At 46.7% G+C, this 14,514-nt stretch overlaps 7 protein-coding genes across 7 annotated transcripts; 4 read left to right on the forward strand and 3 right to left on the reverse strand.

Moving 5' to 3' along the window:
* Positions 1–1,320: 1,320 nt before the first annotated feature.
* Positions 1,321–2,517, reverse strand: CYBJADRAFT_167086 (uncharacterized protein). The gene has a single exon (XM_020214760.1). The coding sequence runs from the start codon at positions 2,488–2,490 to the stop codon at positions 1,495–1,497; it is 996 nt and encodes a 331-aa protein (XP_020071454.1). The 5' UTR covers positions 2,491–2,517; the 3' UTR covers positions 1,321–1,494.
* A 263-nt stretch (positions 2,518–2,780) lies between these two features.
* CYBJADRAFT_167087 (uncharacterized protein) lies at positions 2,781–4,134 on the forward strand. The gene has a single exon (XM_020214761.1). It carries the CDS (start codon positions 2,818–2,820, stop codon positions 4,060–4,062), a length of 1,245 nt encoding a protein of 414 aa, XP_020071455.1. The 5' UTR covers positions 2,781–2,817; the 3' UTR covers positions 4,063–4,134.
* Positions 4,135–4,214: 80 nt separating this feature from the next.
* JEN1 (monocarboxylate/H+ symporter) lies at positions 4,215–5,861 on the reverse strand (the record flags this gene model as incomplete). Its single annotated transcript, XM_020212632.1, has 1 exon — positions 4,215–5,861. The coding sequence occupies one exon, from the start codon at positions 5,859–5,861 to the stop codon at positions 4,215–4,217; it is 1,647 nt and encodes a 548-aa protein (XP_020071456.1).
* Positions 5,862–9,611: 3,750 nt separating this feature from the next.
* Positions 9,612–11,762, forward strand: CYBJADRAFT_161839 (SKG6-domain-containing protein; the record flags this gene model as incomplete). The annotated part of the gene is made up of 1 exon (XM_020213642.1): positions 9,612–11,762. One exon carries the CDS (start codon positions 9,612–9,614, stop codon positions 11,760–11,762), a length of 2,151 nt encoding a protein of 716 aa, XP_020071457.1.
* A 76-nt stretch (positions 11,763–11,838) lies between these two features.
* Positions 11,839–12,454, reverse strand: IMP3 (snoRNA-binding rRNA-processing protein IMP3). The gene has a single exon (XM_020214762.1). The coding sequence runs from the start codon at positions 12,409–12,411 to the stop codon at positions 11,860–11,862; it is 552 nt and encodes a 183-aa protein (XP_020071458.1). The 5' UTR covers positions 12,412–12,454; the 3' UTR covers positions 11,839–11,859.
* Positions 12,455–12,681: 227 nt separating this feature from the next.
* On the forward strand, positions 12,682–13,338 carry MRPL6 (mitochondrial 54S ribosomal protein uL6m; the record flags this gene model as incomplete). The annotated part of the gene is made up of 1 exon (XM_020214763.1): positions 12,682–13,338. One exon carries the CDS (start codon positions 12,682–12,684, stop codon positions 13,336–13,338), a length of 657 nt encoding a protein of 218 aa, XP_020071459.1.
* Positions 13,339–13,573: 235 nt separating this feature from the next.
* On the forward strand, positions 13,574–14,493 carry MRPL9 (mitochondrial 54S ribosomal protein uL3m). Its single transcript, XM_020214764.1, has one exon. The coding sequence runs from the start codon at positions 13,615–13,617 to the stop codon at positions 14,425–14,427; it is 813 nt and encodes a 270-aa protein (XP_020071460.1). The 5' UTR covers positions 13,574–13,614; the 3' UTR covers positions 14,428–14,493.
* The last annotated feature ends 21 nt before the right edge of the window (positions 14,494–14,514 follow it).

Raw genomic sequence — 14,514 nt, forward strand, 5'->3', positions numbered from 1 at the left:
GAGAGGCTGTTTCAGGAGATTCTTTCACTATTGCTGTACTTCTGACAATCACTACGCCTGATGAGAGGCTTATGAAGAGAGATACTAAAACCTGGACCTTGACCTTTACTGTCGAGCGTGAAGGAACTGCTTCATCGTCTTCTACATCGCTGAGCTCTTCAATTAATACTGTGTCTGAGAGCTCTGATGAACCGGTTACCTCTTCATCATCTGCAGACACAACGGTATCACCATCTGGTATCACCACCTCAACTCTCACTGAAGAGCACCTTGAGACCACAGTTGTGACTCTAACTGACTGTGACAACCACACATGTACCAAATCTTTGACTACTGCTGCTATCACCACCGTAACGACTACCATTGAAGGTGTTGTTACCACTTACACCACCTATTGTCCAACGAGTGCTGAGACACAGCACACTACTAAGGGACCAGGTGTCACCTGTAACGTCACCAAGACCCACCAGAGTGTTCCAGGCGACGACGACACTGATACAAAGCACGATGAAGAAGATAAACCAGGTAAAAGTCCTGTGCCAACTTGCAGAGTCACCAAAACCAATGACAAAAGCCAGGCAGCCACTGAGACAGGACATACAGATGCTGTAACCAAGACTACGGATGCTGAAGCTGTCACTGTCAAGACAATCACTTCCTGTGTCGAAGAAGTGTGTCACACCACCGAGGTAACAGAGGTTATTACAAAGAAGCCTGGTGAGACTACTGTATCAACAGTGCCAAAGAGTACTTCAGAACATGCGTTAGAAACAGTTACCACTACAAAGGCCACTGAAGGTGATGAGACAATCACAGAGGAAACAGTCATTCCAAAGCCAAAGGCTCCTGAGGAAACTAGTCGTGAAACTGATACAGTCATCACTGAACAAGTCACAGTAACTGCCACAACTGAAGAAGACACCAGGGATGAAGGCTCTGATGACTACAAGACCACTGTCGTTGAGCAAGTTCATGAAACACCAGAGGAACATACTGATACTGTGACAAAAGAACAAATGGAGACTGAACAAGAGCACACTACTACTACCAATCATGAGGGAGCTGGCACCACAGAGACTCTGGAAGACCAGCCTTCTGCCACAGTTGTGGTGGAGACCCCATTGAGCACTGTTCCCTCAGTGACAACGTATGAAGGTTCCAGTAATAGTATGAAGACGTCTGTCTTCTTCGTTATTTTTTCATCTTTCTTGATGCTACTGATATGAGATTCTGCCCAGTAAAGAGCTATTCACATTTCTTATCAATGACCTCTTTTGAATCATACAACTATTCTTGTATGATATTATATACAAAGTGAGGCCCTGACGTCTTCGTCAGAGCCTCCAGATCTAATGTATACGATTTTAAACTAGTTTTAATCATCATGATATCGATTCAACATGGATATACCGTGCCACGCAATAAATAAATAAGCTGCTGGAATAAATAAAATAGAGAAGCAAATAAATAATAAATAACAAATCATTAAACGTATCAGGCGTGTCTAATGTCTGTTTCTATGTTACCCAAGATCGACAGCTCCATCTGTCTCAGCGTCTCATCAAAGGAGGCAGAGTCAAACTTTGGTTGCTTGCGGTCAACATCCTCCAGAGCATTGGTGAATGTAATCAACTCGCGGACGTTCTTCATCGGCAGGAACTGCAATGACGATAAATGTTCTCTAATCTCGTCACACTGGTCAGTAGAGCCCTTCAATTTACACATCTGGTAGTCGTGTAATAGTGGCGACACCAGCGATTGCGGGTTTTCAAAGTGTTTATCGGTCAGTATAATTACAGAGATTCCAAATCTCTGTGCAAGGTTTACAAACATCTCTGATTCATGTGGAGAGTTCACAACGAGGTAATTCTTCAAATTGAAAGCCCTGTGGAGTGACGAGCTCGACTTCAAGTACCTCTCCATCATAGTCGCACTCAGGTGCCCGTCCATGCCGTTAATAACCTTGGAGTAGTTTATATTTTGCTTATGGTGTTTTGAGAAGAGGCTCTTGTTCGACGACCGTAGAAGTGAGCCATAGAGAATGGGTGTAATGCCCAGCGACGCAAAGTAGTCACCTCTAACCACTCCAAAGTCCAGTCCGGAGGACTCGTGCACATGCTTCAGCAGAGAGATACCGTCACCCGTGAGTCTTACATGTTTGATCATATAATCCTGGAGCCTGGCCATCGAGCCCCTTGGGTCTCTGCCAAAGAACTCACGGATCTCCTCGGATCGTAAGAATGGGTAGTAAACCTTGGAGTATAGCTTGATCAGGTCTTTGTAGTCCAAGTTGCCAGTGTTGTATCCTTTCATCAGCGACTCAAACGACTTCTGGAGAGCCTTTAGCTCTCCATGGGAGATCAGCTGCGTCTTCCCATTATCAAGCAGTGCCCTGTTGATGTGCCATGTCTGTGGCTTCTGCTGGAACAGCACAGAGTCATGGATATGGAGCTTCGTCAGATGTGGCTTCGGTCTTAGTGATCTAAGCATTTGAGCTTATCTTTTATGGTATTCGATGGGCTAAACGGTGTTGAAAGAGAGAACAGGACGAGACATAATTACTTCAGCAAGGGGACGCTGTCTCCATGGGGATTAAAACAAGGAAAAAGGCCTAAACGGGAAATTACCATAAAGGGAATACATCCGGACATATTATATACATCCGGGCACCTCACCCAACACCCAGACACCACACCAAAACACCTGCACACCACCTATACGTGCAAAACTTCTTCCGATGAGGACGTTGATGTTTCAATTTTGGGCAGGAGGAGCTCTCCACGGGTCCACCACGCTGCTTCTAACACTGCTGGAGAGATGCCTCGTGATCCATTGATCGGCATAGTCGGCAAGCCATCGAGCGGGAAGTCCACAACGCTGAATTCGCTGACAGATGCTGCTGCTAAAACAGGGGCCTTTCCCTTCACAACCATTGATCCTAACAAAGCTACCGGTTATCTGCAGATTGACTGTGCCTGTAAGAGGATGAACAAAGCCGAGCTGTGTAAGCCGAACTACGGTTGGTGCACCAATGGTAAACGTCATGTTCCTATCTTACTGTTGGACGTTGCTGGGTTGGTTCCAGGGGCTCATCAAGGCAAAGGTTTGGGTAATAAGTTCTTGGATGACCTCAGACACGCGGACGCGCTGATCCATGTTGTCGATGTCAGTGGCACCACTGACGCCGAAGGTAAGAACACTCGAGGCTATGACCCACTGCAAGATGTTGAATGGTTGCAAGACGAAATCAGACTGTGGATTGAAGGCAATCTGAAGAAGAGATGGGGCTCAATCGTCAGAAGACATACTGCTACAAAGAGTCCTATTGTGGAGACCCTGCTAACGCAGTTCGCAGGTTACTCTGCGAACAGAGAGATGGTGGCTCGTGCAATGGACAGGCTGCAATCTGTGGGGAAATTGGAGGAATGGGACGATGCAAAGATCACCGAGGTGGTGAAGGCATTCATGGCGGAGAAGTTCCCTACAGTTCTGTCTTTGAACAAGATCGACCACCCAGATGCCGATAAAAACGTCAGTAAGATCATACTGAAGTACCCTGATACCAAAGCAGTGCTCACAAGTGCAATCACGGAAGTGTTTCTTAGGAAATTGGCCAAACAGGGCTTCATTAAATATGAGGAAGGCACTGAGTTCATAGATACAAAGGAAGACCTTCCAGACGACCCAGACCTCAAGGAGCTGGACGACAAGCTAAAGAATCGGATTGAGAACATTCGTGACTTGGTTCTATACAGATTTGGATCCACAGGCGTGGTTCAAGTACTACAAGCAGCTGCAGAAGTTCTACAGCTGGTTCCGGTATTCACCGTGAGAAATATCCACACCTTCACTTCCGGGAACGGAACCAACGTGTTTAGAGACTGTACGCTCATAAGAAGAGGCACTCCCGTGGGTAAAGTGGCGAGATATATCGTTGGTGATGTCACAATTGCGGCCGTGGAAGGAATTGGCGGACAAAGGGTGAGCGAGGACGATGTCGTTGACATCGGCAAGAACGACATTTTGTCCTTCAAAGTGGTTCCAGGTGGTAATAAGGAGTGAAGAACATACAAAGCATCCCAAGATGTGGTTTAGATTAGAAAATCAAATCGTGCGGTCATTATAATATAAACGTTAACAGTGTAGTGATGGTGCAATGGAGCAAATAAAGATGCGAGAAATACATGTTAAAGATGCCAGTTCTGATGTTTGGATCACTTCTTCTCCTGTGGATAGCAGTCGAGCTCAATCTCCTCGTGTGTTGCCTTGCCGTAAGATGCCTGTTCACTGGTATCACCACTAGAAGCAACAAACTTGGCTTCTGGGTCACGGCCTTCTTCAATCTCAATAACCTTCTCAATATATGTCTTCAGCAATGGAGAACTCAAGTCTCTGTGGAATTTCTCAGGACCGATGAATGTGGTTATAAAGACGTAGATGAAGACTGCACCTGTGAAGCAAGCAATGGTCTTTGCATAGTCGTACTTGATTGGGTTACCTTCAGCGTCCCATTCCAATGGCCAGAGCTTAGCCAATCTTGTTTCAATGGTGGAGGAAGCAGAAGAGGCCAGGTTACCTAATTGATAAGCAAGACCAGAAACCAAGGCTCTTGCGTCTGGAGGAGACAACTCAGACAAGTGAATTGGCAGGACACCCCAGACACCGATGACTGCGAAGAAGAGGAAGAAACCACCACCAAGAACGGCACTGTTGTTGTGCATCATGTACGCTGGGTAGACGAAACAACCACCGATAACACAGCAGATGAGGATAGCCAGTCTACGGCCAGTGACTTCCATAAAAGTACCAGCAATCAAACCACCGCAGATGGCACCCAAGTTGACCACCACAATGGCAACTGTTTGAGCATCTAGGGACCATTCCAGCTGAGAACGTAACATGGTTGGATACATATCTTGGGAAGCGTGAGTCAAGTAGTTCGTACCAGCAAGCAAAATAACCAAGTAGGTGAATAGCAGCCAATCCTTCTTGAGCATGGCCTTGACTGAGCCCCATTTCGTCTTGAGAGTTGGCTTGACGTAAACTCCAGCCTCGATCTGATCTTGCTTGATCAACTCTCTGGCTTTCAAGACACGGGTGAAGTAACGAGTCTCTGGGAAAACCAGTCTCCAGCAGATCAAGATGAATGGGAAGCAAGAGGAGAACCAGAAGAGGGCCTTCCATGAATGCTTTGTGCTTTCGAAAGCTCTCCAGAAGATAGCTGCGAAGATCATACCAAAGGCATAGGCAGAGAAGAACAGACCAGATAAGAAAGAACGGGCTTTCAATGGGGCATCATCCATGGACGTTGCGGCAGCGGTGGCATAGGTACCACCCATGGCAATACCTGAAATGGCTCTGACGGCCATAAACTGCTGGTACGTCTGACAGAATCCCGTACCAATCTGAAGAGCACAGAACATGGCAGCAGTGGTGATGAATGGCCATTTTCTGGAGTAGTTATCAGTCCAGAGACCAAAGATAACAGCACCTGCGGAACGAACCATAAGAACAGCAGACAAACCCCAAGTGATGTCAGCTGTGGAGACGTCAAGAGACTGTGCGATATAAGTACCGGAAACAGCGGTCAAGAAGAAGTCAAAAGACGCTGAGAACCAAGCAACAAACCCCATGAAGAAGAAGTTCCAGTTGTTCCATGACATTTCTCTCAATGAAGGTAGCGGGTTCAGATCTCCGACTGCGTGAAGATGGAGATGGGTTAGAGACGTGAATCTTGTCTTTGAATATTCAACGATATTTGGCCAGTTGATGATGATTTCTTGTTCATCTTCGATGACAACGTCGTCTGGGTCCTCGTGGATAGAGTCCTGACGAGTTACTGACTCTTCAAGTTTGTGCATTGTTGTATATGTTGTATGAAGTATAAGGCTGAAGTGTAAGTGAACCTGGGAGATGTTGGGATCAGAGCAGGATGTTGGTTTGTATTTATACTAATCACGCTGTAGCCGACGCCAGTACGAATCACATAGACAACCTGAGTGATTAGGAAACATGGGTCATTGGAACCTGTGAGTCCTCTGACTCCTGGCTTGCATGGCAATGAGTGCACACCTCCAGCCAGTCAGAGATTGGAGCTGCATATCGTGCGTGGCTTTCCCTAGCCTTGTGGTATTTGAAAGAACAGGTGTGAGGCCTTATGAGGGTGTGGCTGATCACAGAGGCAAAGGATATTCACCGTGTTTAAGGTGAAAGCGAGCACGGACTCCCGCAACTTCGTGATCCGCCAGAGAACCTCAGTGCATATCTGAGCTCTGAAGCTCTCGTCTTGATACTAGCGAATCACCAGTGTGCCTGAACGACCAGCTCAATTGTCCATGGAGTTAAGAACACTCAGACAAGACACATAAATGTCCACGACATGTGAACAGAGCGGAACCGTTTTAATTTTACATCTCAGCGCTACCAAAGTGCCAGTAGAAAAATTTTCTGCTGCTGCGTTGACGCACGAAATATTCCGGGGTACACGCACCTCAAACTCTAAATGCGGTACAAACTCGAATTAACCGTTCGCCCGCTGTGCGCAGTGGTTGAAGGGTTTTAAGCACTGTGTTGCTATCGAATTGTTATACAATCGCAGGGCAAATTATGTGACGTTGTGGGTGGCGTAAATTGCGAGGACGGAGTTCTGGGAAAGTCGTAATGCGATTGACAAGTGTTTCCTTACAGGATCGGCTCCAATCTACCAAGATCGATGGATCTGGAAGCTTGGTATTGTGTGTGTGTGTGCAGCAATGAAGCAGTGTTGGAGTATTCAACACTATAGGTTTGTCTACGCTTTCCGTGTATTGATAACGGGTGTCGTATCCCTTTGCGCAATGGTCCTATTGGAGATATAGGAATGGTCTTCCACTTCTCCGGTTTAAAATCGTTTAAAGGTTTTACGGTAGACTTTTTTAATGCCTAAACAGCGGTGTTTTCCAGGTTTGGTCGGTACGCCAACCTCGCAAATTCCGAATTGGGAAAAAATAGCCTACCGTGAGCTGCTTTCTCCGGCGTGCTCGTGTGGTTTACCCTTTGCGACAATTTTCTTCTCTCTAAAAGAGATGGTAGTTTTTCCGATGACTTTGACACAAAGCGGTAGAGGCCTGTGGCACCGTGTAGATGGCTTACAAGATGGTTATAGTAATTTGTTCAGCTTTATCTAAGTAATCTTTGGAGATAGAGAGTCGAATCACTTTTTGGCAAAGGTGCAAACGGATCTTTCATCCCGAGCCATGATTCAAAAGGTCAGCATGGACTATTTTACTTCTGACGAGTCATCGACTCATATTGTATATGACTTTTGCTGCCTATTGTTCATTTGTGAGGGAACAATCGCGTGGGGGTTGGGTAATTTTGTTCGAAAGCGGGAATTTTTGAGTTTCAAAAACGCAACTCTGCGAGGAAACCCGTGGGGGTAATCCATCTCGAGGGCTAACTACTCGCCATCACTAAGTTGCTAAGCAGTGAATACCAACCATTGGTGACCACGGAATCCAAGACGTCGTCTCGACCGGCATGATATGGTTTGACAGACTCACTACTGCTTCCAGGGACATCCCCATGTTCTCTGTTTCTCAACTGTAGTTAGTAGTTGGTACTTGCACAACAGGAAAATGGTGCCACCCCACGCAAAAAAAGAAAAGAGTGCTATAATCGGTAACCACCAAAAGAAAGGAACCCCGTGGGGGCAACGAGCTTAGGAAACGGGGCAAGGGATGTTACCCTACCTTGGATATGTCACGTGACGGTACCGCGAATTCGTTTTATAAACACCTCACAAACGAAAACAGAAAAAACTTTCAGTCGTGATCTTTCTTCCTCCATCCACCTTTTCCTTTTCTCTTTTCCTCACCAACCAGGAGATCAATATCAAATTTTTTAGAAGAACCTCTGGTTCTTCTTTTCTGAAATTCATAACGTACATGGTTCTTGCCTTTTACCAGAACCATCCGGGTATTGTCTTCACTTCAAATGGTTGTGTCCATTGGCATTTTTTGGAAACCTTTTTCTGTTTTGATAGGGAACTCTGTCCTTCTCATAACCTTTTTTAAAATTTTCTCCATGAGTGCATGGATTCATTTTAAAAATGTGGATTTTCGCTTGTGATGGCGGAGTTTTGCGGGAATGCTTGCGTTAAAATGTCGTTACTCAGGGCTCAGAACCTTCCTTTGGGCAGTACATACTGTGTGTATCTTGCGCACCGTAGCGCTGTCGTAAAGTGATACTGCTCTTTTAGCCATGTGTCATGGTGTATTGACGTGACCTTGATAGCGGTGGTGGATTTGCTTATAGCTGAATGGTTTAAATCAGCACAAAGTTGGTAGTACACAGTGCGGTGAGCACTTCCTCATTATATAGACCTCATGGCGAAGATGTCTCATAGATATCTAATACAAAGGGAGTAAACGTGCAGTGTCCACCACTACGGATTACCTTGGGGAAAGCCCCAGTCTGGGGGGGGGGGGCAACGTAGTTACTGTATCAAAAACAGTCAAAACTTCTCCAGAAAAATCATGAATTGCGTAGTATGAGTTCCAACAGTATTATAGATGCACTCTATAATGAGCTTTTCTGACAATATTGAGCAGTACATTTTCAGAAATAAAAAAGCTCTACACAATCGAAAAATGAAGCGACACTAGCATTTATTCATGGTAAATCAATTATCAAGACTCGACAATCAAGTAACAAGACTCCAAGACCAACTGCAATTATCGAACGACTCAACTATACAGTTAAAGGTATTTCCCACACTCATCAGACGAGTAATGGATAGTAGTGGGTATAGAAACACCCGGACACCGCACTCCTGGCCCGCGCTATCTTCGCTCTTTTCCGCCACATTCCAGTCCCATACGCGCGCGTTTGTGGGCCTAGCCTAGTCCCGCCCTAGTCCCAGTCTAGAACGTTGCCCATTGAGCCACTTTTTAGTTCCACCTTTGTTTACCCAATGCGGAAACACACACGAAAACACACACGAAAACACACACGAAAACACACACGAAAACACACACGAAAACTCACACGAAAACACGTACACACGCGCGTAGAAGACGCCGGGCCCCCAACCGCTTGGGCACTACAACCACCACTGGGGACTGTGTCAGACATCCTTGTTGCTGCAACTCAACTCACAAACCAGCGATTCACTTTAGACCACCCAGTCTCAACTTGCAACCCAGTCTCTACACGATTGGCGGGATGTACCGCCACCGCATCTGAGACTTCGCCTAGTCCACCGGTGCTCTCCCTACAACCAATGGCCTTTTAAGATTAAGCTTCCATCACCGTACATAAAGGAGCAGACACAGAGGTATTAAATATAAACATTAAGCACATCGAAACCTTTTTCGCTCCCTCTCTGCCTTGCCGCCGTAAACTTGTTGATGTCCCGCTGCCCCTAAAACGTATAAACTGCGCTCATCGTAAAAACGTATACCGACAAAAAGCAAAAAAAGTCCCTCCTCGAAGATTCCCCGAGACGGAAAGTTTTTTTTTAGTCTAATTATCATACGCGTTTGTTAATCATCGACACATCATCCGTTCTTTCTATCACAGCCAGTGAAGACAGAGAAGTGGTGTACATTGCCGCTACAGACGCTCGAACCATGGCTGCTCCAATGACATCTTACGCCTCGGCGGCTCCATCAACATCGTGGGCCTCACCATCAACCACTTCCTACGTGAACATATACGTCCGAGAGACGTCGTCGGCCGGCTCCTCGAGCTCTTCGCATTCTCGTTCATCATCGTCAACCTCGTCGAAGTGCACAGATGCCCAGTACTGCCAGACCGGTACCAACATGACAGGCATGACCATTGGGCTGGCGGTTGGTATACCGGTTGGAGTGTTTCTGCTGATCATCGCAGCGTTGATCTTTAGAGCGTATCGGAAGAATAAGAAGGAGACCAAGGAGGAGATTGATAATGATCCGGACTTCTATGGCGACTCCACGGCGCTGCCTGACTATCCAACGTCCAAGGCGTTCTATAACGGCGAAGACTCCCGTTCTTTGTATTCGTCCAGCCTTCAGCAGAACAACCCATTTGCCGAGTCCGCTAGGTACCCGTCAGGGGCATTCTCAAGCAGAACAGCAGGTGCCGGTGGACAACAGCAGGGCTCGCTGTACAACTACGGCAACGGCCCTCAGTCCTCAGGAGCCATCTACGATGCCTTTTCACTGCCATATGAGCAAAACCTGGGCTCAAAGCATTCGCTGGATGAGTTTTCAAGACATATGGGCTCAGAGTACCAAGCGTACCAGCTGGCTCAGACGACTTCAAGATCGACTTCGAGACCACACTCGCCTTATATGACGCCGAACTCAAGCTCGTGGGACATTGCCGGGGGTCGTAATACGTCGAGAAACCTGATGATTGAAAAGACCAACTCTGATGAGCCTACGACGACTTCACATTCTTCCAGATCATTCCCAGAGAACAAGCACGTTTCACCAGCGAGAGGTTACGATGTTGATGAACATCCAGTCGAGGATGGCGATGTGAAGGGCAGAAGACGAACCCTCCACGAGGATGAACACCCTCTTGAGCCCCAGGGGCTCCACGACCCAAAGAAGTCCCGAGACTTTGATCACGATAAGAGACGGAGCGACTTGTCATTTGTTGAGAACGAGCCTGAACGGTTGAACCATAAAGTGGTTGCGTTTAACGAGCCAGTGAAGGAAGAAGGCGTAGAGGAGGAAGAGGATGAGGATATCAAGAGAATGAAGAGTGTTTACAGGGTGTATTTTGATAGGGAGAATTCGATGAAGAGTACAAAGAGTGCTAAATCTACAACAGTTGAGGAAGACGAAGATAGAGTACCACCATTGCCAGATATTAATGTTCAAGGCTTGAATGAGGATGAACATGGTGTTCCACCACAAGCTGAGAGTAGCGACGAGGATGATTTCCACTTTGACCAGGCTGAAGCTGGCTCTAAGAATAACGATACTCTAGGAGTCTCTACACAGAAGCCTCCAAGAGCAGTTTCATCGATTTACTCAACTGTTCCCTTGCAGTTTGGTCAAGATCAACAGCGTTATCCGCAAGCCCCAGAACAGTCCTATCAGCAGTATCCTCAACAAGACTATCAGCAGTATCCTCAGCAGTATCCTCAGCAGCATTCTCAGCAGTATCCTCAGCAGTATTCTCAGCAGCATCCTCAGCAGTTCCAATCATCACCTCAGCATATTTACCAACCTCACAGACTCCCATACCAACAACAACAACATTCGTCGTCATCATCTTCGTTGCAAGAGCCTTTGGATAAGATCCCAAATCCAAGTCGCATAGACTATAACTCGATTGTCTCGGATACCCAATACGCTCCAACGAAATCGTTAACAGGTGGTACTCGTCCACCAAAGTTGGCTGTAAAGCCTTTCAACCCATTGCATTACTCTGATCAGATCTTTTCACCAACGTCACCTTCGTCACCTTATTCTCCCCAATTCCAGCAACCTCAACCGTCATCAGCCTCTACAAACGACCAATCAATACCTTCACCTCATCATATAAGACAGAGTATCGTGATGGTGAATCCTGTGGAGATTGGTAAGCAAAAGCTATACAGACCTGCTGGATCGTTCCAACAACAGATGAACAGTGCCAACAGCTCGAGAGCTGCAAGTTTGACATCGCAAAGCTATGCACCACCACCACCTGCAAACGTCACCTCCACTGATTTACCACGGTCAGGTTCACAGGCTGACTTGCGGAAACAACTAGGTTCGAGTGAGAATTACCACTTCAACTGAATATAGGACTCTATTTCTATGTTATTACCATCTTATCTACAGTCACCACGAGAAGCTAAATATTATACTATAAGCATTCTAAAGATAGAAGCGTAAATCATGCCAAGTCAAAGTCATCAATCTTGTTTCTGTACTTGAGAACATTCTGCTTGATCTTACTCGTGTCGACCCAGGTTAGATAATCCTCCATGCTTCTGGAAACGAGATAAGCAGGGTCAGTTATTACGTTTGGACCTACTCTGACGTGTCCTTGTTCCACAAACGTCACGGCATCTTTCATGTTTTGACTCATCCTCAAACGACACATCACAACCCCAATTCTACGACGGCATATCGCACTCACTGTGACCTTGTTCTCCAGGTCCGAGATCTTGGACTTTGTAGAGAGAATACCCATGCTGTACAGCTTCTCCAGTAGCAGCTGCTCATGCTTGATACGGACAGGGTCATTCGGCTGTAGTAGAGATAGCTTGTGAGCCAATTTCCGGATATCACCACAGATCTTGTTGTACTTGTGATAATCCTCACGGTTCTGTATATGGTACGTTCTCATCACCTGCGCATCTCTATGGCCCTGGTCTTGTTTCCAGTCCAGGAAGTCCACTTTCTTCAGGAGCTTCTGCTCATGATGCTTCAACTTTCTAACCATCGTTCACGTCTGTTTGCCCCTGTATATACTGACCCAACGGCTTACAAAGATCTAAGCGTATTAGTGAGGAAGAAGTACTAAAAAAAATTTCCCGATGAGCTCCCGGGGGTGAAATCCGAGGGTGAAAAATTATCGAGTTCCGACCGCTTCCCTCCCGTTCTCCTCCGTCAACAAAAAACTTCTTCTTCGAGGGCACCGAAGGACGGGACACAGCTCAATTACAGAGCATCTTGAATAGTTTTGCCAGTGTTTTGACAAGTGGAGGAAGACATGATGCTTTTGAGATCAGTGGGCAGCAAGAGACTCTTTTCGTCGAGCTCGCAGAGGTGCTCGAACATTGGTATGAAGGCCATTCTTGTGCCACAGGAGGTGTCCATTGAGATTCAGCCTCTGAAGCAGAGCATTATAAAAAGAAAAGGTAGATCCTTGCTCACGTTGTCACAGCAGGCCAAGGTCAAGGGGCCGAAGGGTGAATTGACACTGGAGTTGCCGGATTTTGTCGTCTGCGAAAGAGACCATGATAAGCTGACCGTTTCCGTCAAGGACTCCGAGAACAGACAACAGAGAGCTCTGTGGGGGACGATGAGATCTCTGATCAACAACCACGTCATCGGTGTCACCGACGGCCACCTGTCGATCTTGAAACTTGTCGGTACTGGTTACAGGGCCCAAGTTGAACAGAAGGACGGTAAGCCGTTCATCTCTGTCAAAGTCGGTGCCTCGATCCAACAAGGCCTCTTCATCCCAGAGAACCTGACCGTGACGTCACCAGCACCAACGAGAATCATCGTGGAAGGTGTTGATAAGCAGCAGGTGAAGCTCTTCGCTGCCAGACTTCGTGAGTTCCACCCTCCAGAGCCTTACAAGGGTAAAGGTATCTACGTGGACGACGAAACCATCGCTTTGAAGGCCAAGAAGATCAAGTGATGGGCCAACAGCTAAATAGATCCTATATCAGTAGTTCAAAACTCAAAAAGATGTACATAGTATGGAAGAACACACCATTGTATCGGTTAAACTAAAGTGCCATTTTGGTGCCATGTTGGAGACACGGGACAGACACGGGACAAACATCCAGACACCAAAATGTCCGAGTAATTTTTTTCCTTCCCTCCAACGGACGCCCAATGAAAATGTCCCAGTGCCACTTTGTCTGTATACAGAAGACTTAGTTGAAGAGACAAACCACCTCCCTCGCACACAATGAACCCTCTTCTCTTTAGCTCCAGGGTCCTCTCGCTAGGCTGTCGTCAGTTCCCGAAGTATGTGCGTACTGGAGCCTCATTGACGGCTCCTTCCACGGTGACGTCTGAGGCTGTCGCTGATTCACCAGAGCACTCACAGGAGAAAGCTGTTGAGAGAAGAAGATTACCGTTGAGAACCGGGCTGTTAGCTCTGAAACGTGGCATGGGCCCATGGTTTGACCAGAAGACCGGAGAGACTTTCCCAGTTACCGTGCTGGAAGTCAACCAAGTTGAAGTTATCTACAACAAGACAAGAGAGGTTGAAGGGTACTGCGCTGTGCAGGTTGGCTACGGTGCAAAGAACCCAAAGCGTGTCTCTAGACAGCTACTTGGACACTTCGAGAAGGCCCAGGTCAATCCAAAGGTGAAGGTTGCCGAGTTCATGGTGAAGTCTGAAGAAGGGCTGGTACCTGTGGGCACTGAATTGAAGGCGAGCCATTTCGAGGTTGGCCAATATGTTGACTTGAAAGGTGTATCAAAGGGTAAAGGCTTCGCCGGTGTCATCAAACGTTACGGCATGAAGGGTCAGCCAGCGTCGCACGGTACATCACTGACACACAGATCAGGTGGTTCATACGGTGCTAACACCTCGCCAGGTCGTGTCTTGCCAGGACAGAGAATGCCAGGCAGAATGGGTGGTAAGAGCTCTACAAAGCAAAACTCGCTTGTTGTTGATGTTGATGCTGAGAACGGTATCATCTTGGTGAAGGGACACGTTCCAGGACCAAAGAACTCATTCGTCAGAGTAACAGATGCCATCAAGAAACTATGAGTTACAGCTATATATAGTTGCCCATTATTATAATCATGTAAATACAAAGCTTTCTCTTTAAACCATTTATTTATCAAGAAAAACACA

Source organism: Cyberlindnera jadinii, assembly GCF_001661405.1.
Source record: "Cyberlindnera jadinii NRRL Y-1542 unplaced genomic scaffold CYBJAscaffold_4, whole genome shotgun sequence".
Lineage (NCBI taxonomy): Eukaryota > Fungi > Ascomycota > Saccharomycetes > Phaffomycetales > Wickerhamomycetaceae > Williopsis > Williopsis jadinii.